Here is a 24106-nt window from a genome sequence, read left to right on the forward strand (position 1 = left end):
TCGTTTTCTCTTGATTATTTAGTTTTAGATATTATCTATTTATCTTCTACCTTAGAGGATGAAGATTCAGATCTCTTATCTCTATCTCACCCAACCCATACACTTCCTCTGTACATTCCCAATGCAGTTATACAATCTCTCATTAAATCCCGTTCAGTTCAGAGCTGTTCCATGCAGTTGATTTTATTACATTTCTTATCTTGAAATACTTTTTGTTCTCCCTGGAGTAAATGAGCACTTTGCTTTGCTTAGTTTTTATGCAACTCACCAAGTTATCCTCAAATTCTCTGCCACACATTAAGTAATTTAGTATTTTCTCTCAGACACATTAAATAACTTAACAGTTCCCTTTCACCCTTTGGTGATATTCATAGTGGAGTCTTGCATTCTCCCGTTTTAATCTGGAGTGTCCTGTAGGCTGATGCAGAGCTAGTGTCCTCAGACAGCCTTTCCTCATCATCTTGGAATTCTCTGTGTTGGGACCTCTGTTTCCTGGGTCCCGTGTCTCCTGATTTGGTGGTAGCTGCCTGAGAAAGGTTCCATTGGAAGTAAATATTTCATAATCTTGCATGTCCGAAAACTGCCTTCATTTCTACCCTCATACATGATTGACAATTTGTCCGGACATGGTATTATAAGTTTGAAATTAGGTTTCTCTTAGAATTTAGAAGGCGTTGCGTTGTCTTCTAACTTACTGTTGAGACGTCTGATGCTATTCTAATCCTCGATCCTTCTGTAACAACCCCCTCCCTTCTCTGGAAGCTTTTAGGATAGTCTCTTTATTCCCAGTGTTGAAATTTATGATTATATGACTTCGTGTGAGTCATTTATTACCCAGACAGCGACCATAATTTTAACCTTTTCCAAATTTTGTGACTTTCCAACTAAAGTTTCATCTTATTTTTTTGGCTCTCATAGATTTGGCAATGATTTATTGGATATGACACTAAACAAACAGGTAATAAGAGAAAAAATAGATTCGTTGGACTACATCACCATTAAAAAGTTCTGTGCATCAAAGGACTCAGTCATCTTAGTGTAAAGTCCACCTGTGGAATGAGAGAAAATAGTTGCAATCATATGTCTGATAAGAGGTGTTAATATCCAGAACATATAAAGAACTCTTACAACTCAGTAACAAACAACCCAGTTTATCTTTTAAGAAGATGTACAAATGGCCAACAAGCACATGAAAAGATGCTCAACATCACTAATCATTATGGAAATGCAAATCAAACTCAAAATGAAATACTACCTCATACCCATTAAGATCGAGTCTTTAAAAAAACAAATAGAAAGTAACAAGTGTTGGCAAAGATGTAGAAATGTTGGAACCCTGTGCACTGTTGATGGGAATGTAAAATTCTGTAGCCACTCTGGCAAACAGTATGGCAGTTCTTCAAAAAATTAAAAATAGAATTACTATATGATCCAGAAATTTCACTTCTGTATGTATACTCCACAGAATTGAAAGCAGAGACTCAAAGAGATATTTGTATGCCCATTTTCAATAGCTGCATTATTCACAATAGCCCATGAATGTAAGCAACCCAGGGTCTATTAACAGATAAATGGATAAAGAAAATTCGGTATATACATACAATGGAATATTATTCAGCCTTAAAAGGAAGGAAATTCTGACTCATACTATAATGTGGATAAACCTTGAAAACATTATGCTAAGTGATACAAGTCAGACACAAAGGGACAAATATTGTATGATTTTACTTTATAGGAGGTATCTAGAGTAGTCACAATCATAGAAAGGCCAGTGGTGCTTGCCAGGGCCTGGGAGGAGTGGGGAATAAGGGAGGTAATTGTTCGATGGGTACAGTTTCAGTTTTGCAAGATGAAAAGCGTTCTAGAGATGAGTGGTGGTGATAGTTACACAACAGTATAAATATATTTAATGCGACTGTACACTTAGAAATGGTTATGGTAAATTTTATGTTATGAGCATTTTACCACAATTAAAAATAATAATTAAAAAGTAAATAAAATTTTTTTTAAAAAACAAGAAACTGAGAACACTTTAATCCTAATTTCTCCCTTAGTAGCATGTTATTTTTTTTCTAGTATTTTAGTTTCATCTTATTTTTCAGTCTTCAAGAATCGTTTCCTCCTCCTCTGCCACCCTTCCGCTCCTCCTCCTCCCTTCTCCTCATCCTCTTCCTCCTTCCTTCTCTTTGTCGCTACTGATATCTTTGTTCACAGTTTTACTGATTGTGAAAGTTATAAAGTTTACCGGTGTCTTTGTTCACAATTGCTCCTAGTATCACATTCTTCCATCTGGGTTAAATTTCTTGTTTCCTGAAGTATGTCCTTTAGTGCTTCCGTTTATCTGAAAGGGGCTAAGTGTGTAGTAGACTCTGTCTTTGTGTGAAAATGTCTTTATTTAACCCTCATTTCCGTATCATAATTTAGGTAGGTAGAGAACATAATTTTGGCAATTATTTTTCTCATCTTTATGAGAAACAATTCTATTTTCTGACTATGTTAGGATTAATAATTCAACTGTCAGTCTGTCATTCCTTGCTAGGTAATCTCTCTTTATTCTTTAATGTTTTTCATTTCTTTGCCTTTGGTGCTTAGAAATATGTCTGGTTTTATTTACTTTTTCATATGTTTCGTCTATTTACTATGTTTTTTATTTCAACGACTAGTTTTTTTTTTTTTCTCTCACTTCTAGGACTTCTATTTGATTTGATTTTTTTCATTTCTTTTTTTCTTGTGTTTTTGATTTTTTTAAATGTCTAATAATTTTAAACATTTATCTCATGAAGTCAAACTGATCATTGTTAGGGCTCTAATTGTATTGTTTGTTGGGATTTCTCACTTTTGCTCATAATGGAATGTTTCCTCATTGAGTTTATATATCGGATTGTATATATTGTATAAAGCCCATCTTCAGTGGGCTTTTATGCATGAGAATTGTATGTGGCCAAGTTTAAGCATGTATCCTCCAGAGTAGTTTTGAATTTCTATGCCAGGCTTTCTAAGGGCCCCTAACCTGGTGCCAATATTTTTGCCAGTTTCTTGGCTTGAGAACTTCTGGACAGAAGCGCTGTGAATTAGGATCCCAAATGGTGGGACCGTGGGACCTAAGGTTATGAATTTCTAGAGGAGGAATTTTTCTTCACATATCAGCCACACTTAAGAGAGACAAAACGTCTTGTCTTTCTCTACTGAGTGGCAGTTTTGTAATTTGGCTTCCTGATTACAATATACCATTTAGGGTAAAGATTACGTGGGGCAGCTTCTCATTTCAGACCTCACAGAAGATCCAGTTGCCCTCATGTATATGTTAAAATCCAAGTACCTAGAAAATGAAAGCCAGCAATTCCCTAACCCCATTCCTGTTCTAATGCTTACCATCGCAGGTTCTCAAACATTTATTGATTACTGGCTCCTGTGAATTTTTTTCTTTTTTTTAAGTTCATTTATATCTTATAAAAATGGTTGTTATATTTTATCTAGTATTTTTAAGAGTTTGTAATACTTAATCTCAGTATTGCCAAAGAGAAAATTTATTCTAATGATTATTAAGAATGCTAATGTAGTCTAGAAAATTTAGAATATTAACCGTTATTCTACCTTAAGAATGTTCATCTTTTGGTACATTCTTTTAAAACACATAAGGAACCAATTTTCTTTGACTTAATTTGTTTCCAGGATCTTTTTTAGCAGTCGTTTCTAATCTACATCTAACTTGCCAAAATTATAGGTCCAACTGGTTTTCTCTATTAGGACTTTATTAGCCAATTTTTTTTTAGGGATCCCTCCCCAACTACCTGTAAAATTTTCACAGTTCTAGCTTTTTATATGTACAGATAGTATCAGTAATAGGAATGTTCTAAACTAAATATTCAATTGTTGATATTAATTGTTGTGGTGTTTAAATCATTTTGTTAACTTAAATGTTGTCAGTTAAGTGACAGCTACAGTGTTAATGAAATCTGGAGATATATTAGTGTGGAGATTATATAAAATTTAATTTACATGTACGAGGAGAATAAATTCGGGTCATGACAAAGTTGTAGTTAGGAGATAATGTCTATCGCCTATCCAAGTAAATATAAATATTTTTAATTTAAAATTATTATTTGTTTTTAACATGTATTTTACTAAAAATGTGAACTTCTTCAGGTCCAGTCCTCAGTGGCTGTTGGAACTCCAGATTATATCTCTCCTGAAATCCTTCAAGCCATGGAAGATGGAAAAGGCCGATATGGACCAGAGTGCGACTGGTGGTCTTTGGGGGTCTGTATGTACGAAATGCTTTACGGAGAAACGCCGTTTTATGCTGAATCTCTGGTGGAGACATATGGAAAAATCATGAACCACAAAGTTAGTAGTTTTTACTGTTTTTCAAATTAATGTGGTAAACAATACATATAATTAATGTAAAGTAATATGATATTTAAAAAGAAAATAATTTTCTAAAAACAGTAAACAATCTAAATTCTATGCTATTGGGGACATGACAAGCATGAATAATCAAAGTCCATTAATTATATATTAAATTATTAGTTCTAAACTTACACTGTATTTTATTAGAGGCGCAACCAAGTAGAAAATTAAATGGTCTCCCCAGTAGAATAACAACTTATATCATTACTACTGTAGTATAAATATAATTGTGATTAGGATATGCTTAAAAAATTCTCAGCATTAAGTAATGATAAATGAAATGCAAATTAATTTAAGAAAAGATATTTTTTCCCCTGTCAAATTGGCAAAGATGAAAAGAAAAATAGTACTGTACTGTAAGTAATCCAGTGAGATGGACACTACCGATAGGGACATGAATCGACGGGGCTCTTCTGTCAGGAAGTTTATGCGTTTGCATCCAGGGTGTTAAATGCTCGGAACTTTTGATTGAGCAACTTTAGTTGTAGAATCTACTCTAAGGAAATCTTCAGTCATACAAAGGCGTGTGTGCAAGGATACCTGTCCCAGGAGTGTTTGTGATCACAAAACGTCGGAAACAATCCAGATGCAGAACAAGAACGAGTAAAACTTTAATCCACGTAGTAGCAAGTGAAATGGAAATAGATTGTTTACAATAAGAAGAGGAAGGTTTTGCTTGATCCGTCTTAGAAAATTGTGAGCATTTTCCAATATGAGTAGGAGTATCCTGTAAAGGGAGTGACAGTCTATTCTTTTTAATTTGTTTTGGTGACAATTATGATTAGTTGCTCTATATATATGTACACACACATATGTTTTATAGAGTTAATGTTCTTCTACTTGGTTGCAAAGATAATCTACTAAATAGATGTGAAGAATTGAAAGATAGTAAATAGCTACGAAGTTATAGAAAGCAAGTGAAGCAATTCAGAAAGAAATCATTGTCCTGTAACGTGGTTGTATAGAGTACAGAATCTGGAGTCAGACAGCTTCAGTGCAGATGCCAGCTCTACTGTTTCCTAGTTTTGTTACCTTAAGCAAATTGCTAGAACTCTGTGCCTTTGTTTCCTCTTCTATAAAATTAGGGTAATATTACCTACCTTAAATGATTGCTGTGAGGATTAAATGAGCTAAAAGCACTTCCAAGAGTGTCAGGTACATGTTTACATTAAAAAAAAAAATGTTTATTATTCATTAGTTTGCGGCTTATATAAATCAGCTACATTCTGTTGAAATATTTAGCCATTCTACTATTTTTATCTTCATTCTGACAGCAGTTTAAAGTATCTTAGCATTTAATTTATTCTTTTTACTGTGCTAGTATAAGTCACATATGAATTAAAGGTTTTTTAGGGAGACAGTCTTTTCTCATTCATCTCTGTATCTCCTTCAGTATCAGTACTCTGTACTAGTGTACACTTACTACATGTATTTTTTAAATGTATTTTTAAGAAAATAACCGTTAATCAATTTACTTAGCATGTTAAATACTGATTTATGTTTGCTTCTGTTACTCTCTGTTTAGGAGAGGTTTCAGTTTCCAGCTCAAGTGACAGATGTGTCTGAAAATGCGAAAGATCTTATTCGAAGACTCATTTGCAGCAGAGAACATCGACTTGGTCAAAATGGAATAGAAGACTTTAAGAAACACCCATTTTTCAATGGAATTGATTGGGACAATATTCGAAACTGTGAAGCACCTTATATTCCAGAAGTTAGTAGCCCAACAGATACATCGAATTTTGACGTGGATGATGATTGTTTAAAGAATTCTGTGAGTATGACATTGTGAAGAAGTTCTGACCTCGTTTCTTTTTAATATGGTTATAAATTAATTTTATGGACCACCTTATCAATTATCAAACAGTTATGGCTTCTAGTATTTATTCTCTCACAGATTCAAGAAATTAAGAGAGTATACTAGGAGCAGTATTAAAATTCAGAGGTTTACTTCTTAGATTAGCTATGCCATTAGGTTTCCTAAGAGGACAAATTAGATGCTTAAAATAGTGGGACTTCATGGTGGCAGAGTGAAGAGACTGGCAAATCTCTTCTTAAAAACCACTATGAAACTGGACAAAATTGTCAAAAACAACTATTTGGGGACTTGACAAATCAACCCAAGGTAAATAAATTGAGAAACACTTATTCATGAAAAATCAATGACCTTTGGTTAAAAACAGCTCCCTCCTCTGCCCCCCCGACCGCTTGTCCCTCACCTCGGTTGGGGCAGTAGAACTGCTAGCTTGGAGCTGCTTGTAAAAACCAGCAGCTTTGCTGACTTGATTTGGGGAGCTAAGTATCCTTGCCTGGTGGTATCGCCACTGAAAATAGCAAACTTGCTAGGAAACGAATAGAGAAAGAAAATCTACAGCCTTACTAGCCCAAAGTTTGGCTGTTTGAGGTGAGTGACGGACCAGCAGATTAGCCAGATATTCAGCCATTTGTAGCTTGCGGGCCATACTGAAACAGGCCAGCATAGTTTGTCAGCCTCTGCTCTCAACCACTGAGTTATACTAAATTAGAAATTAGGAAAAAAAGAAGATAAAATTTTTGGTTTTTGCCTTCTTAAGTGAATTTTTAATTCAATTATTTTGTTTCTTATGGGTTTAATTCTGCACAAAAAATTTTTATGTTAATTTTATGTCACTTTTCACTGTTTGGTAGTATCATATTCAAGGCAGATAAGATTTTCTCTTATGCTTTCCTCTCTGAACCTCATAAGAAGAACAAAATGGACTTTCCTCATCAATTTTTATTATAGGAATTATATTTACTGTTAACAGAAATTGTGAGTCATTCCAAATTAAATAGACAGTACAGTCCTGATTATGTGCAGTGAGTTATGTTCAGTCAAGTTGCTGTGAAATTGCATTAGTGACTATTGAACCATCGCTCCTAGGGGAAAATGCGGTTAAGTTCCTGTGAACCTGTGGTCCAGACATTTTCATCAACCAAGGAATACCTACCCTTGTTTTATGTGTATTTCTACTTAAAGACACCTGTTTAGTAGATATCGTTGATTAACATTGAACTCACGGCCAACTGCGCTGAAACCCATGCCTGAATGAAGCTCATCTAACACTTTTTTGCAAGGCACATCACAGTTTTCTTGCTTAAGAACAAACGATGGCACTTCAGCATTGTGCTTGGAGGCCACTTTAAACAGCAAAGTAACTTGTAATAAGCATGAAAATGTGTAAAACGTGGCCCACTTAGACCTTGAAAAGGACACTTGTTTACATCTGAGAGCTGACACAGAAGGCGGAGCATCCCCTTGTTCAGCTCCGGCTGTGGATACGTGCATAGGGCAACTCAGATTTTTTTTTTTGCTCTGCACGTGTTTACAAATGGCTGCAAAAATACTGTGAATATTGGTTTTGGGTTACAAATTTTAGAGACGAGGCAAATTCTCAAGTGTGGAATAACATGAAAAGTGGCTGTGCTCCCAATATCAGTCAGACTTTCTATATTTTCACTTATTGGAATTTTACAATAGCAATGTTCATGGTCTAAATTTTCTATCATTAAACATCTGTACCAAACTTATCAGCATTTCTAAATGGAACAGTCATATATTTCCTGTTTACAGTTAATATTTATAGCACAACCTACAGGTCGTGGTTACTTATTTCTTACCAGATGTTTTTACTTTCTTTAGGAAACGATGCCCCCACCAACACATACTGCATTTTCTGGCCACCACCTGCCGTTTGTTGGCTTTACCTATACTAGTAGCTGGTAAGTTCGAAAAGTTAATATCATTTGTACAATTTAAAGCAAATTAAAATGAATTTTGGTTTTAAAAAAAAAGGCATAAGAAGAGTTTGTAAATCAAAAATTTTTAAAAATCAGATGAAGCTATTGCTGCAATAAGTTAGACATACAAAGTGAATAGAACACATAAGAATCTAACTCATTTTGGAGGAGAAAGATTAAGAGAAATAGAGATCTCATAATCTTAGCAGTGGAGTAGGAATTTGAAGAGTCTCATGCAGATGAATAAATATTTTCTAGTTTGCAAGCATCAGAACTTTCAACCCATTTATCTTAATTATCTTTTACTGCATTCATATCGTCTCTTTCCTCTTCACCCAGTTTAAATTCCGTTGCGAATGATTATAATCACTCCTCGTGTGCCCCCTCAATTCCTCGACTGTCTCATTTTGTTACACTGGTTTTGCTAAATCCGTATTCATTATTACGATTCAATTTTCTGCCTGTACCTGTGCAGTGCAGTGTTTAGAGAAAAAGATCTGACCATTCTTACTGGTCTCACTTTAAGTTCATGATTTCCAACCTCAAGTGTCCCTTTTTACTGCCAGCCAGATATACCATATTACCCTAGCATTTTCACTCTTCTAGATATCTATTTCACGTCGTGTACTTTCCTCCGAAACCCCTGTCATCCTCAGTCTTCCCTGATAATCTCGCTCCCTTTTTTGCTGAGAGGCTGAAGCAAACAGACAACTTCCACAAGCTCCCATCACCACATTTACCACCTACATAGTCTGGACCCATCAGCTTTTATTTCGTGCATGAACTGTGAGCTAAGGAACACCCCTTCTGCTCCCTCTTGCCTACTCTGGGGAATTGCTAGCTATTATAAGTTTTTTCCCTTTCTGTGTCATTTGCATAATTGCATATCAGCTCATACGCAGTTTTTCCTCCCACCTTAAAGCAAAATATAAAATCTCTCTTAATCTCACTTTCTTTACCAACCAACCATTTCTCTGCTCCACATCATAGTAAAATCACTTCCAGCTCTTGCTTATTCTATCCATTTTCCTCATTCTCCTTTCTTGACAGCACTCCAGCCAGGTTTGCGCTCCCATCACTTCATGCAGACTGCCTTTACCATCGTCCCACCGACCTCCATGTTGCTAAGTTCAACGGTCACGTCTCAGTGCCCGTCTTATTTGCCTCAGGACTAGTCTCATCTTATTTGCCACGGCTCCTTCCTATTAAAACACGTTCTTCTCTTAGCTTCCAGGGCACTTAGCTTCCTGACTTCTCCTTATTTTCTGGCCGCTCCTTCTCAGTCTCACTTCTGCTGCCTCCTCCTCTCCCTTGTCTCATGGACGTCTTCGGATCCTTTCCATTTGTACTCTCTGGTGCTCGGCCACATGCTTGCTGATGGACTCCTAATGTGTATGTCTAACTGAGACCTCTCCCTCTCTTCTGCTCGAAATCTCTCTTAGCCATTAACTTCAAATGTCCATAACCCTACTCCAGCCATACAGGTCTTCTTTGCAACCCATGAACTTGCCAGACGTATTCTCAGTTCAGAGATTTTGCACTTCCGTTTCATGTGCCTGGAACGCTTCTCCGCCTGATAGTCCCAGAGCAGCCCCCACCGTGGACTATTCAGAGTTACTGAGTGTGACTCCCTCACCACTTCATAGTATTTCCTCTCCTCAATACTTCATTCCCCCTTTCCCGCTTTATGTTTTTCTCCCAACCTTTAACACTGTCTGATGTATTGCATATTTTATGCGTTTCTCTTGTTTGCTTTTTTTCCCTGTCACTGGACTATAAGCTTTACATGGGCGAGTTTTGTCTGTTTTGGTCATTGCCAAATGTCCCGCATGTCAAATATTTTAAATTAAATTGTATTGAATTAAAGAAACATTTCACTTTTGAATTCCAAATTCTGGTAAAAAGGACCATGGTTGATGCTTTTGACTATGGTTTCGCTTATGTGTTCACATTGTTTTAAACTACCAATAACCTTTCAGCAAACTTCATTTTATAATTTATGATTATTAAAATAAATTTACGATTATTAAAATAATTTATGATTATTAAAATAAATGGGCAGTTTAAGTTTTCATTTTTAAAAATGCTTCTAAAAGGTCATTTATGGTAATTTTGCAAAAAAAAATGTGTTTTACAATCATTCTAGGTGGCTAATTGTGACTAGATAGACAAATCCATCTTTTAAATGAACAATTTCAAAAGGTTATCTTTTTTTCCCCAAACTTTTTGTTTCATTGTAAAGCCACATGTTTTTTTCCTTTTCTTCAGTGTTCTTTCCGACAGGAGCTGTTTAAGAGTGACAGCTGGTCCCACTTCACTGGAGCTTGATGTCAACGTTCAGAGGACTCTAGATAACAACTTAGCGACGGAAGCTTATGAAAGGAGAATTAAGCGCCTGGAACAGGAAAAACTTGAACTTAGTAGAAAACTTCAAGGTAAATATACTTTAAAGATAATATTTTCTCTTTTTTCTATTTTAATTCTTTTTATAATGTTTTTTAAATTTATTTGTAAATTATAGTCAACTTATTATATTAGTTGCAGATATATAACAGTGATTAGACATTTATGTACTTTATGAAGGCAGATGTATCTTGAGATTGCAGTATCTAAAATTCTTTATTAATCTCAATTTCAAGCAAACCCTCCATAATCTCCTTCTTGTAATTTTGTAGTTAACTCTGGTTCCTTATCTCCAAAATCTTTTAATTCCACCATTACCTTCAATTCTATCACTTTCACTGTTCCTCTTATACCTTCAGTTCTCATTTCTCGGCCCCTCATAATCACACCCCTCCATGTACCCTCAAGTCTGTTGTTCTCTTTCTGTTTGTCACATGTCTTTGGCAGAATACCAGCCCTGCTTAAATACAGTGTTGCGTCTGTAAATGTGCAGCCGAAGGTAGCTTACTTAAAATACATAACGCTAAACCCATTTCAAATTCTTGAACACTAATTTCAGATTGACTCTTAATAATGCCTAGCAATCCTACTTTTTTTCTTGGCCCTTTTCCCTACCCTTTGTTGCAAAATCCAATGATCATTTCCCAGTCCTCATCTTTTATCCTATCAGCAGCATTCAATCCAGTTGACCATTTTCCCTCCCTGACCGCTCTTTCTTCCTTTGGCTTCTGGGGTACTGTAGCTTCCTCATAAACTAGTTAGTCTCGTTTGCTGATTTCTCCTTAAATGTTTGACCTCTGAATGTTAGGATACTCCAGAGTACTCCACGCTTTTAGTTGTTCAGGACTAAGACGTTAGAGTCATCTTTAAACCATCTCATTCTCTCACACCTCACATCAGATCCATCAGCAAATCAGGTTAGCTCTGCAGTCACAATAGATCCAGAATCTGGTTATCACTCACTGTGGTGCCGCTGCCCTGTTTCAAATCACCAGCAAGGGATACCTGTATCGCTGCATAGCTTCCTAACTGGTTTCCCTGCTTTACCTCCCCCCACCCACCCCCACACCTTTCCATAGTCTGTTTTCAACATAACAGCCAAATAATCCTATTAAAATATAATTTAGATCATTTTACTTCACTCTCTCATTCCCACTCCCAAGGGCTTTCCATCTTATTCACATTAACAGCCAAACTCATTTCAGTGGCCTAAGGACATTTTCGATCCGGCTTTTTATTACTTTTCTGACTCATCCCCTACTACTCTCTCGCATGTTCATTCTGTCCTAGCCCCCTGGGCTCCTTGGCTAGGACAGAATCTCACACAGATCTCACACATCCCTGCCTCAGGGCCTTTGCATTAGCCGTTGTCCTGCCTTAAATATTTTTCCTTTGGTCTTCACATGACTCATTCCCTTACCTCTTTCAGGTCTCCACCTGAGTGTTATTTTTCAGTGAAGCCTTTATCCCCAGTACTCACTATCCCCCTTTAATGCTTTATTTTCTCCCAAATAAAGAATGTAACATACAATGCATTTTACTTATTCATTTTGTGAATGAAGGAATGTTTATATAAACGATCAAATTTATAACTCTTAAGGAAGTTCTGCAATAAAAAAATTATGCTATTATACTTTAGAGGCCCAGTTAAGAAAAGGGCTCTATAGACATCAATAAAACAGACTTTTCTGATTTTCAATAAGTTGCTAAGATCTCTGCATGTGAATTACTCCTCTTTGTGAAGCAATTTGTTTGTTTTGATGGCCCTTATACAATGATATATATAAATTTTATTTGACATATAACACTGTATAAATTTATGGTGTATAGTGTGTTAATTTGATATGTTTATAATTGTAATATGATTGCTATTGTAGTGATATTTAGCATCTCTGTCACATTCCGTAATTATAGAATTTTCTCTAAATTCATCATACTGTTCGTTTGCTCTCTACGGCTTATTAACTGCTCGTTGCAAGTTGGTACCCTTAAACAGCATCAGTCTTACTCTCTCCACCCCATCCCCTGGTAACCATCATTTTACTGTTTTTTGCAAGTTTGACTTTTTTGCATTCCATATATAAATGATATCATACAGTATTTTACTTTCTCAGTCTGATTTATCTCACTTAGTATAATGTGCTCAAGGTCCATCTGAGTTGCTGCAAATGGCAGGATATCCTTTCTCATGGCTGAATACTATTCCGTTGTGTGTACACACACACACACACACCCCGACACCCACACACCCACACACACACACACACCCCATCTTTTTAAACTATTCATTTATTGATGCACATTTGTTTCCATTCCTTGGCTCTTATGAATAATGTTGCAATAAATATGGGAGTATATGTATATCTTTGAAATCCTGTTTTTATTTTCTTTTGCTATACATGCAAAAGTGGAATTGCTAGATCATATAATATATCTATTTATAATTTTTTGAGAAACCTCCATGTTGTTTTCCATAGTGGTTGGACCAGTTTACATTCCCACCAACAGTGTATGCGTGTTCCCTTTTCACCACATCCTTGCCAGCACCTCTTTGTCTTCTTGATGACAGGCATCCTAACAGGTGTGGGCTGATATCTCATTGTGGTTTTGATTTGCATTTTCCTGGTGATGAGTGATGTTAGCATCATTTCTTGTGCCTGCTGGCCATGTCGATGTCTTTTTTGGAAAGATGTCTATTTAGGACCTCTGCTCATTTTTTTTGAGATCTGGCGATATTTTGGCCAGTTTTTTCTTTTTTTTATGGTGACATTGGTTAATGAAATCCAGTAAGTTTCAGGTGTACAATTTATTTTTTATGGTGACATTGGTTAATGAAATTCAGTAAGTTTTAGGTGTACAATTTCTTTTTTTTATGGTGACATTGGTTAATGAAATTCAGTAAGTTTTAGGTGTACAATTTAACAGTTAGGCACATATGTATATATTGCATTGCGTGACTTCTACTCATTTTTAAATTGGATTTTTGTTGTTGTTATTTAAGTTGTATGAGTTCTTTATATAGTTTGTATATATTGCATTGTGTGACTTCTACTCATTTTTAAATTGGTTTTTTTGTCATTGTTATTTAAGTTGTATGAGTTCTTTATATAGTTTGGATATAAGTTCCTTATTCAATATATGATTTGCAGAATTTTTCTCCCATTCTGTGGGTTGTCTTTTCATGTTATTCTTTTTTTTTCTTCTTCTTTTTTTTTTCTTGAATTCTTTATAAGATCACAATATTCCATGTCTTTGACTTTGGTTGCTGGAGAATTGTCATTTTCTTTTTGTGATTGTATTACCGTGACTTTTCAGTGTTTCACGAAATGTGCTTGTGCCATCACATTTGAAGTTGCAAACACTTTTCTTAGGTGATGCTTTGTTTACTTTGATTCTAACAGTTCAACAGGTTGGCAATCAGAAGCCTGTCTTTTATTTTCCAGAAGGTGGCGACATAGTACAGGTTTTTGGTTGTTCTCACAGGTGTTGACTCACTTCTAAAGTTTGGAGTGTGCATTTAAATATGATAATGACAGCACGGGGGGAGGTGTGTGCTTAGCCTCGGGGACTTTGGCCAGTAGGGGGATTCTAGAGTTGGGGAGTCCCAAGTTCTGTGGATGGATAGCAGTAACTTTATTCCTTCAGTTCTGTTTGTCTGCCTCTTCTCTTTCTGTTCCCTCTGCCCGGTTGCTGAGGTCCTTCCTCAGAAATCCAGATGTTGCTGAAGAGCAAAGGGGTCCCTCTGGCTGCAGCCCTTGTGGCAAGGTGGACTTTTACTCACCACTTTCACTTCCTGCCTCCTCTGCTAGCGAGGTCACTGCTGCCACTACTGCTGCAGCCCCTTCAGCTCTGTAGCCTCCGCTGAGGCCCAGTCTGCCAACTTTTGGATGCACAGATGCGTGGACCTTTTGGGTGTGTTGGTGTGCTGTGCAGAGGCACTTCTGATTGGTTATGGATATCCAATTAGTTGTAAATTGAATGGGATAGAAAAAAGGAATGACCCATGTCACCATGATGCTGACATCACTCTGTTGTGATTTTTTTTTTTTTTTAACACCTACAGCACCCGGTCTTCCTAGGTGGTCTCCCATCCAAGTACTAACCAGGCCCGACCCTGCTTAGCTTCCGAGATCAGACTGGGTCGGGCGTGTTCAGGGTGGCAAGGCCGTAGACTGTTTTGATTTTTAAATGATGATATATGATAAAGTGTGCAAGTACTCTACTTTTAAGTGTAAGCCCCATAAATGTTTAGATATGTGTACATTTGTGTAATCTCTTCCCCGATCAATATATAGAACACTGCTAGCATAGCATAAAGTTCCCTCACGCCCCTTGCCAATTTGTAAGCTATCACCCTAAAGTAAACACTATCCTAATTATTTTTTACCATTAATTAATTTTACTTGTTCTTAAATTTCATATAAATGGTACCATATAGGATGTTCTCATTTGTATCTGGCTTCTTTCACTCAACATGTCAGATTCATCTATGTTCTGTATATATCGATAGTTCATTCTTTTTTTATACTGCTGGTTAGTATTACATTGTACATAAATACAAAAATTTGTTTATCTAATACCTTAATATGTTCTGCCTCATATAACACAATACAGCAGATTGAGTGGCTCACCAACAACAGAAATTTGTTTCTCACAGCTCTGGAGGCTGGGAGTTCAAGATCAAAGTGCGGTCTTGGTCAAGTGAGGCTTCATAGCTTGTACTTTCTTGCTGTGTCCTTACCTGATGGCAGGGTCTAGGGGTCTCCAGGGGCTCATCTCATCTACTGTCGATTCCTCCTAACATAGTCTTCGTTTCAGTTATTGTAGTCCTCATTTCCGAATGGTTCTTTTTTTGTTTTCTAGCTCCACTTTTATGTTTTCTAGCTCTTCGTTAAAGTTCTCACTGAGTCCATCAACTCTTCCCCTAAGTTTGTTGAGCATCCTTATAACCAGTGTTTTGAACTCTATATGTAATAGATTGCTTGTCTCCATTTTGTTTCGTTTTTTTTGTTTTCTGGAGCTTTGTTCTATTCTTTCATGTGGAACATGTTTCTTTGTCTCCCCATTTTGGCTGCCTCCCTGTGTTTGTTTCTATGTATTAGGTAGGACTTCTAAGTCTCCTGGTCTTAGTAGACTGGCTTTATATAATAGATGTCTTATGGGGCCCAGTGATGCATTCTTCCCTGGTCATCTGAGCACGGTGGTCGAGGTGTGTCCCTGCTGTGGGTTGTATGTGCCCTCCTGTTGTACTTGACCCTTGGTTGCTGTTTGCACACCGATGGGAGGGATTGACCCTCGGGCTGATTGGTCGTAAGGATTGGCCAGTGAGGGGCTGACCTTACAGAGCATCATTCACTTTAGCAGAACTCTGGGGCCTGCCCAGCCTGCCTTTCGGGTGCATCTTCCTCATATGTAGCCCTGGGTGGTGCTCAAGCTACTGAGCTGATCGAAGCAGGCCACCAGGTGTGCTGGCTCAAGGGCCTCTTGGGAGGGGTCCAGCTGCAGGCCAAGTTCAGCTGCGGTCTGTGCACCTTGGGGGCCATCTGGTAGGAGTCATCAAGCACTCCATAGATGGCTGCCACCCTTGTAAATCTTACTAGGTGCCTTGAGAGGCCAAGCCAGGAACCAAGGCCAGCTGCTGCTAGTGCTGGGCTTAGAGCTGCTAGCAAGAGGTACGGGGCACACTGAGGCCAGATGCTACTTGTTTGGGATTAGGGAACCTTTGAGGGATTTTAAGAGTCTCCCGAATGAGCCAAGACAGGCCATTTGTGTGGAGAAAACCACTGAAAGAGGCTCGGGTGGGCCCCAGGTTTGGGGAGGGTTGAGGTCTCAGGAAATCACCAGAGCAGGGCGACCTAAGTTAGCCAGGTTGATGGAGACTCAGATATGAAGGCTCCCTTGTCTGCTAGGAGGTAGGTGGGCTCAACAGAGGAACAGCAGATACTGCCAGCACTTCTGCTTAGAAGAAGCCGCATCTCCAGCCCTTGCTACGAAGCCAGACAACTCAGCTCCTTCCCATATGTCCCTGGTGCCTCTCGAGCTGCTGCCCCAGCTCTGGAGCTCAGAGCTAGCAAGTTTGTGCATGGCCCTTTAAAAGGAACATCTGTCACGAAGATCAAGTATTGATGGTTATCTAGGGAGGTTGGGGACAAGGGTGTAAGGGTGACGTGATACTTCCCAATTTTTATATTTTCTGGTATTTGAACCATGTGACTGTACTGCCTATTCAGAACATTACACTAAATTCAAAAGTAGCTGGAAACAAACAAACAAAAAAGAGGAACATCTATGACTCCCACAGCCCTCCATCTTATTCAGGCACAATCCTCACTGGTTTTCAGAGCCCAAAGTTGTGGGAATGTCTGTTCCCCGCACTGGAACCCTGGGCTTGGGAACCCAGTGTGGAGCGGGGATCCCTCACTTCTTGGGGTGGAGGGGGCTCTGCAGCCAGATACCCTCCCGATTCTCGACCTTTCTGATTCTTGACCAACACTTGTGTTTATAGAACTGACCTGTTTCACGTCTCTGCCTCTCCTACTGGTCTTGAGGTGACCTCTTATGTATGACCCCATTTGTAGGACTTCTGTGTAGTCAGATATCAGGCAATTCCCAGTGATGGTTGTTCTGTAGATTCATTGTAATTTTGATGTGGTCACGAGATGGGGTGAGCATAGCGTCTACCTTCACTGCCCTTTTGACTGGAATCTGCTTTCATTTTTGAAGGATATTTTGCTGGGTTAGAAATCTAGCTTGGCAGGTTTTTTTTTCTCATAACGTTCTACAGATATCATTCCACTGTTTTACGATATCCTTTACATTTGAAAAGTCAGCTGTTAATTGTGGTCTCTTGAATGTATCTTATTTTCCATCTCACTACTTCTAAGATATTTCTTCTTAACTTCAGTTTTAAGCAGTTTAAGATCTGCCTAGCTATAGTTTACTTTGTATTAATATAAAACTCTGTTTAAATTGCATCAAGCTTCTGGAATCTTGATTGATATCTTTTATTAATTTTGGAGATTTTAAGCTATAATCTTTGGGGTTTTTTTGTTTTGTTTTGTTTTACCCCATTCACTCTCTCCTCTCCTTCTGGGACTCCCAATTGTGTATATCATATACCGTGTCCCACATTTCTTATCTTGTTTCTCTCATTCTTAGTTTTGTTTGTGTTTAATTTTAATATTTTTTTGACTTACCTTCATGTTCATTAGCTTTGTTTTCTACTGTATCTATTTTGGTGTTAAGTCTATCCAATGAGGCTTAATTTCAGATATTGTCTCTTTTAGTTCAAGAATATCCATTTGATTCTTAAAGTTTTCAGTTCTTTGTTGAAATTTTTCATCTTTTTATTTGTTTTTCTCTCTCTTTTAACACATTAATAATAGTTATTTTAAACTCCTTATGTGGTACTTCCAACACCTGAATCTTCTATGGCTCTGCCTCTTTTTTGTTTTGTTTTGTTTTGTTTCCTTCTGGTTATCGATCATACTTTCATGTGTTTCCAAAGGTGTCATAGTTTTTATTGAATGACAAATATCATGGATAAAAATAATGTAGAGAATGACGTTTGTGTTATTTTCACTCCAGATAGGGTTTTCCCTGTCATTGTCCAATCAGAAATTGAGCTAGGACAAGGCCGAGTCACATTTTTAATTAGACTCAACTTACTTCTGGTTTCAGATGTCATGAGAGGATAACTAGCTAGAACTGAGTTGGGGCTCTTATTCTTTCACTTTTAAAACTGTGTGAGATTTATTCTTCCCTTCACTCTGCTACTCCATGCCACTTCCAAATATGGCAATTGCCTTCATGGAGAAAATGGCCATGTGTTTGAGATAAGCCCTCTTCCTCAAGCAAGTCTTTGCCTCTGAATACTCCAATATTGGAGATTTAAGTCTGTCTTTTAGTAGCTCCTTAGCTTATATGTAGCCCCCAGATACAACAAATATCCTATGAGGAAAAGAGCACCACATATTTAGGGATTCTGAAGTTTCCATATTGTTGTACCACCCCCACCTATTCTCCAGAAGCTGTGATTTTTTTTTTTTCTAGCTTAATATTTTTCAATTCAGGACAAACTTGAGTCTGAGCCCACTCACAGAATTACATAAGGTTCCGAGGTAAGAGGCAGCTGTCATAGCCTTTTTACTTCCGAATGTCTCATCCTTCTCTAATTAATTAGTCCTCCTTGCTTTCCCAGATACATGATGTTTGTAAAAATAATATTTTTGCAAATTATACAGTGTATTTTTCACTTTTCGCAGTAGAATAATGACCTGTTACTTCGTACTTGATCTTGCTCTGAATGAGAAATTCCTGTATCTCAGGTTTTTTTTTTTTTTGATGGTTTGAGTTCTTCAATATGTTCTTAGAGAGTATCATTACATGTGATTAGTATCATTTACATAAAGTAAACCCAATGAAAATATAAAACCCTTGTCTTTCGGTATTAATACCTGTTTCATACAATGGCATAGGTCGACATTAGACCATATATACCACATTGGTCCCATAAAATTATAATGGAGTTGAAAAATTCCTGTGGCTTAGCCTTCATAATGATAGCCTTCATAATGTCATAGACAACTCATTACTTACATGTTTGTGGTGATGCTGGTATAAACAAACCTACTGTGCTGCCAGTTATATAAAAGTATAACACATACAATTGCAGTGATAAGATACACCATCTAGGTTTGTATAACTACAGTCTTATGATTTTGGAGCAATGACAGAATCACCTAACAACATATTTCTCAGAACATATTGTTAAATGGTACATGACTGCAATATGAAGCAATCAGTAATAATTTGTCCTAATAAAAACTGTTTGAGAACCCTCCATGAGATAGCAGAATAACTAAACTTTTGAGCCAGACTCATCTATAGGTTGGCCTCAACTTTCATGCATGAATTTCTTAAGGCCAGCAGTTTGCATATTATATATTAACATCTTTAAATCTCCCTTAATACACCAGACTCAGTTTTTTATACATCATCTGACATTTGACATTTTGAGGTTATCACATGATAACACTCCCTGCTAGGATTAAAGGGGGCCGCATAGTCAACTCATTGTCAGAGTGTACCAACAGTGTTTAAAACTGAAAATCTCACATATTAGAAGGTAGATTCTCTCCTACAAATATTGTCATTTAAAAGACACAGTGATGGAGTTGTATCATTTAATTTTACATGCTTTTTGTCAGTGGATCGATGTTTTGACCAGTAGTATTATATAAAGATTTCTCTAGAAAGAGATATATTGCTAAGAGTTTTAAAAATTTAGAGTGTGGTCTTGTTTCTTATTCTTTATTTTATTTTATTTTTTTAGAGTCAACACAGACTGTCCAAGCTCTGCAGTATTCAACTGTTGATGGTCCACTAACAGCAAGCAAAGATTTAGAAATAAAAAACTTAAAAGAAGAAATCGAAAAACTAAGGAAACAAGTAAGAGGTAAATTTCAGTGATTCACTATTAATTCAGTTTAGTAGGTTTTTAAAATGTTTTATTCACACAGAAAACATTTATCGAATACTTGTCATATGTTATGTGATGCGAGCTATATGTCAGGGAGGGAAAAGCAATTAAGAATGGTTTCTACTCTGAGGAAGCTCATGTTTTGGTCTGGGGAAAAGATAAACAGTTTTTGCAATACATGTGAAAAGGTGTAAGAAAAATAAATGTAAGTACATGAAGAGTACATAAGAGGAGCACCTGAGCCAGATATAAATTAACAAAGATGACTTCTTTAAAAAAACTATTAGTGCGGGACATGTAGTTCAAATTTGTCTGACAAAGCATGTGTATGAGTAGGCGACAGTGTTAGGAGTGAGGAAGGGAGGACAGAGTAGACAAGGGAATTGCATGTGTACAGGCATTAAGGCATGTGAAATTTTATTTTTTTTTTGTAACAAGTTTTCGGTGTATTGCTGAGAGATTAAAATTAATTCTGACAGCTGTCGATATACCTGTTATATCCATTTATTCATTTCATCCATTCAACCCATTTTTATCAGTACGCAGATACAGCGCCTATGTACCAGGTGTTGTTTTAGGCTCTTGCATGTTAGAAGGTGACAGGTACTTAAAAATAGAGTAGAATAAGAAGAATAGGTCAGAAGTGCAAGACAAGGAATCTTAAAATTTTAAGAAGGGTGGTCCAAATATAAGCCTTATTGAGAGAGAAGGTGACATATGAACAAAAACTTGAAAAAGGTAAGGGGCTTAGCCATGCGGTTAAATAGGGAACTCGTGTTCCAAGCAGGAGGACCAGCCAGCGCAAAGGCCGTAGAGTCAGAATGGGCCTCATGAGTTCACATAAAACACAGGGCAGCCTGGTAGGAGTGGAATGAACAGAGGAAATATGGCACGAGATGAGGTTGGAGAAGTAAAGGTGTGGAACGGACTTGTTGCCTAATCAGTAGTCGTACTGTTTTCAGGGCTTTGGTTTTTTCTGTGAAATGTGAACCTTTTATAGGGTTTAGAGGCTCTGTTCATTTTTGTTTCATTCTGTTTTTTCTGTTGTTTGGTTATTTCTACTGGTATGGCTTCCAGTTTACTGATTATTCTTCTGACCCCTCCTTTGTGCTGTTGAATCCATCCACTGAGATTTTCATTTTATTCATTTTTTAAATCTCCATTTTGTTGTTCTTTAATTTTATTTTTCTTTGCTGAAATTTTACCTTTGTTCAGGCCTTCTGGTTTTTTATCTCTTTCAAATATGTTTATAACTGCTCATTTAAGCATTTTTGTCACAGTTGTTTTAAAGTCTTGTGAGATACTTCTAACATCTCTGTTATTTCAGTGTTGGCATCTAGTGATTTTCTCATTCAAGTTGAGATTTTCTTGGTTTTTGATAGGATGAGTGATTTTTGGTTAATGACTTTGCATCTCATTTAAACCTTCCATTTTAGCTGGCTTGATATTCCTCTAGCAATAGGAAGGGGATTCCTGCCTCCTTACTGCTAGGTTGTGGTAGAAGTCGCGTTTCCCCACGTGGCTTTTTGACACCCAGAGAAGGGCTCCTCCTTACTCCTGGAAGAGGTTGGAGGTTTCGGCCCCCACCTGGTTTCCACGGACACTGGGGTGGGATGGTCCTACTACCACCGGGCAGGGGTGAAAATTGAAAATTCCTGCTCTCTTCTTAGGCCACCCCAGCGGGGAGAGGGCCACGGTCATTACTGCTGGGCGGCCGTGGGGTCCTCGTTCCCCATGTGGTCTCCACTGACACTGCATGAGGGAAGGAGCTCGTTACCAGCCTGGGGTGTGAGCATTCTGGCCCCGCACTGGTCCTTCTCGGAGCACCTTTGCGGTGCGTTCGGCCACTTCATCATAGCCTCATGTGACCGGAAAACTTACCCTGCGTCGTTCCAGTGTTTCTGACACCACAGTGTCAGGTTCCATTGTCCGTAGCTGGTCATCCTTTTTCTCTATAAATTTTAGTTGTCTTTGGTTTGTTTTATGGATAATGTCCAGGGGTTTTAGTTGTACTGAGTAGAGAAAAGGGGAAATGCAGAGGCATTTCCATCTTTCTGGAAGCAGAAGTCCCCGAGTAAGCTTTTAAAATGTAAATATGATCACATCACAGATTCACATTGATGCTTAAATACCTTCAGTGGGTCCCCAGTGCTGCAGGATAGAATTAAAATTTCTCATTTCCGATCGCAAGGCCCTTCCTTGTCTTGTATGCGTTTGCCTCTCCAGCGGCCTCGCTTGTGGCTTCTTCTTCACCCACTGATCCCAGCCATAGCGAATGGCTTTTAGTTCCACCTAATCCCCTCCAGGGTTTTTACGTCTTTGTTGTTTTTTTCTTTCTTTTCCCTCCCTTCTTCTTTCCATCCTTCCCTTCCTTCCTTCTTTCCATCCTGACTGCCCGCTTGTTTGCTGGATACTGGCAAGCTTCCACTCCTCTGTAATACTTTTCGCTGACATTTTTTTTAATTGGTATATTACTTTACTTTCCTCCCTTCACCACTAGACTGTAAGCTCCTTGAAAACAGGGACTTCGTTTTGTTCATGAATATGTCCAAGTGTCTGTAACAGTAACTGGCACATAAAAAACCCTAAATCGGTATTCGTTAGTGAATGAATGAGTGAATGACTAAATGAAACCTCACTCTTGGAAACCTTCTCTGACCACTTTCTACGGTATCTTTGTACATTGCGTCTTAACAGGCAGTTCCCAGCACGTGTTCATTCCTTACATGCAAATCGGCGGTCCCTGGGAAGAATCACCCTGATTGAGGAAATTAGTTCCCATTCAGTTCCTATTGATTGAGCTTTCCTTCATTTGCTTCACTCCTACCTTTTCCTTAAATTTAATGGTTACGGGACTACGCTTACTCATTATTTTTAGCCATTTTCCAGGAGTGGAAAAGAATCAGTGAAAATAATGTTGACAGAAAGGATAAATCTTCCTTTCTAGTGTTCCTTCCTCCCAGGCTCTTTTCTTGATCGTACGCTAGTCTCGGTGATGCCCTTGATTCCGTTCCATCTCTTCAGTATCATTCATTCACTATTCTTTAATGTGGTAATAATATGTATATATATCTCATAAATTTGATCATTTTAACTATTTTTAGGTGTACAGGTTAGTGGCGTTAAATATATTCACCATGCCGTGCATTCATCATGCCGTGTATTCATTACCACCATCTCCAGAATCTTCCATCATCCCAAACTGAAATTCTTTACCCATTAAACAATAACTCCCCATTCCTCCCACCCAGTAGCCCTTGACAACCACCGTTCTGCTTTCTGTTTTTTTGTTTTTGTTTTTGTTTTTAATTAACTAGGAACCTCATATGGGCAGAATCATAAAATATCTGTCCTTATATGACTGAATTATTTTACTTAGCATAATGTCTTCAAGGTTCATCCATGTGGTAGCTTATGTCAGAATTTCCTACCTTAATACAATATTCCCCTGTACAAATAAATGCTACATCTTATTTATCCATTTATCCATTGATGTACACTTGGCTTGCTTCTACCTTTTATTTATTGTGAATAATGCTGCTGTGAACATGAGTATGACAAATATCTGTTCAAGTCTCTCTTTTCTTTTGAATATGTAGCAAGAAGTGGAATTCTTGGATCATATGGTAATTCTGTGTTTAATTTTTTTTAGGAATTGTCATACTGTTTTTCATAGTGACTGTACCATTTACATTCCCACTAGCAACAGTCATTCATTCTTAATTCAGTCATAAACATATTTATCGAGTTGTTCCTGTGTACCAAGAATTACTTACACTTGGTACTAGAGGCATAGTGTTGAATTTGAGCATAAAGTCTGTGTCTCATTCATAATTACACCCAAGCTGTCTTAAATAGTTTGACATCGTGCTGGAGATAAAACACAGGCCTCCCTAAGGACCTGCCTGTTGAGTACCCTGACTTTAGCCTTAGCTCTAAGGGGAAAAAAATGTCCAAATCATCATTGATCTAATGTTCCTTTAGATACTTCTTAAGCAAGATCTTTGTGTAAACAAATAACCCACCATTAATGATTTTATGTTTTTTCTTTCC

The 24106-nt window shown here is 37.5% G+C and overlaps 1 protein-coding gene and 1 pseudogene across 1 annotated transcript in view; one reads left to right on the forward strand and one right to left on the reverse strand.

Moving 5' to 3' along the window:
• CDC42BPA (CDC42 binding protein kinase alpha) overlaps positions 1-24106 on the forward strand; it is a 217974-nt gene that overhangs the window by 96437 nt on the left and 97431 nt on the right. The window contains 5 exon segments of the mRNA XM_015591278.2: positions 4147-4347; positions 5936-6184; positions 8072-8151; positions 10438-10604; positions 19907-20029. Of these exon segments, the coding sequence (XP_015446764.1) occupies positions 4147-4347; positions 5936-6184; positions 8072-8151; positions 10438-10604; positions 19907-20029 (820 nt within the window).
• On the reverse strand, positions 14627-14745 carry LOC112481755 (annotated as a pseudogene).

The sequence above is a fragment of the Pteropus alecto genome, unplaced genomic scaffold (genome assembly GCF_000325575.1).
Source record: "Pteropus alecto unplaced genomic scaffold, ASM32557v1 scaffold115, whole genome shotgun sequence".
Taxonomy (NCBI): domain Eukaryota; kingdom Metazoa; phylum Chordata; class Mammalia; order Chiroptera; family Pteropodidae; genus Pteropus; species Pteropus alecto.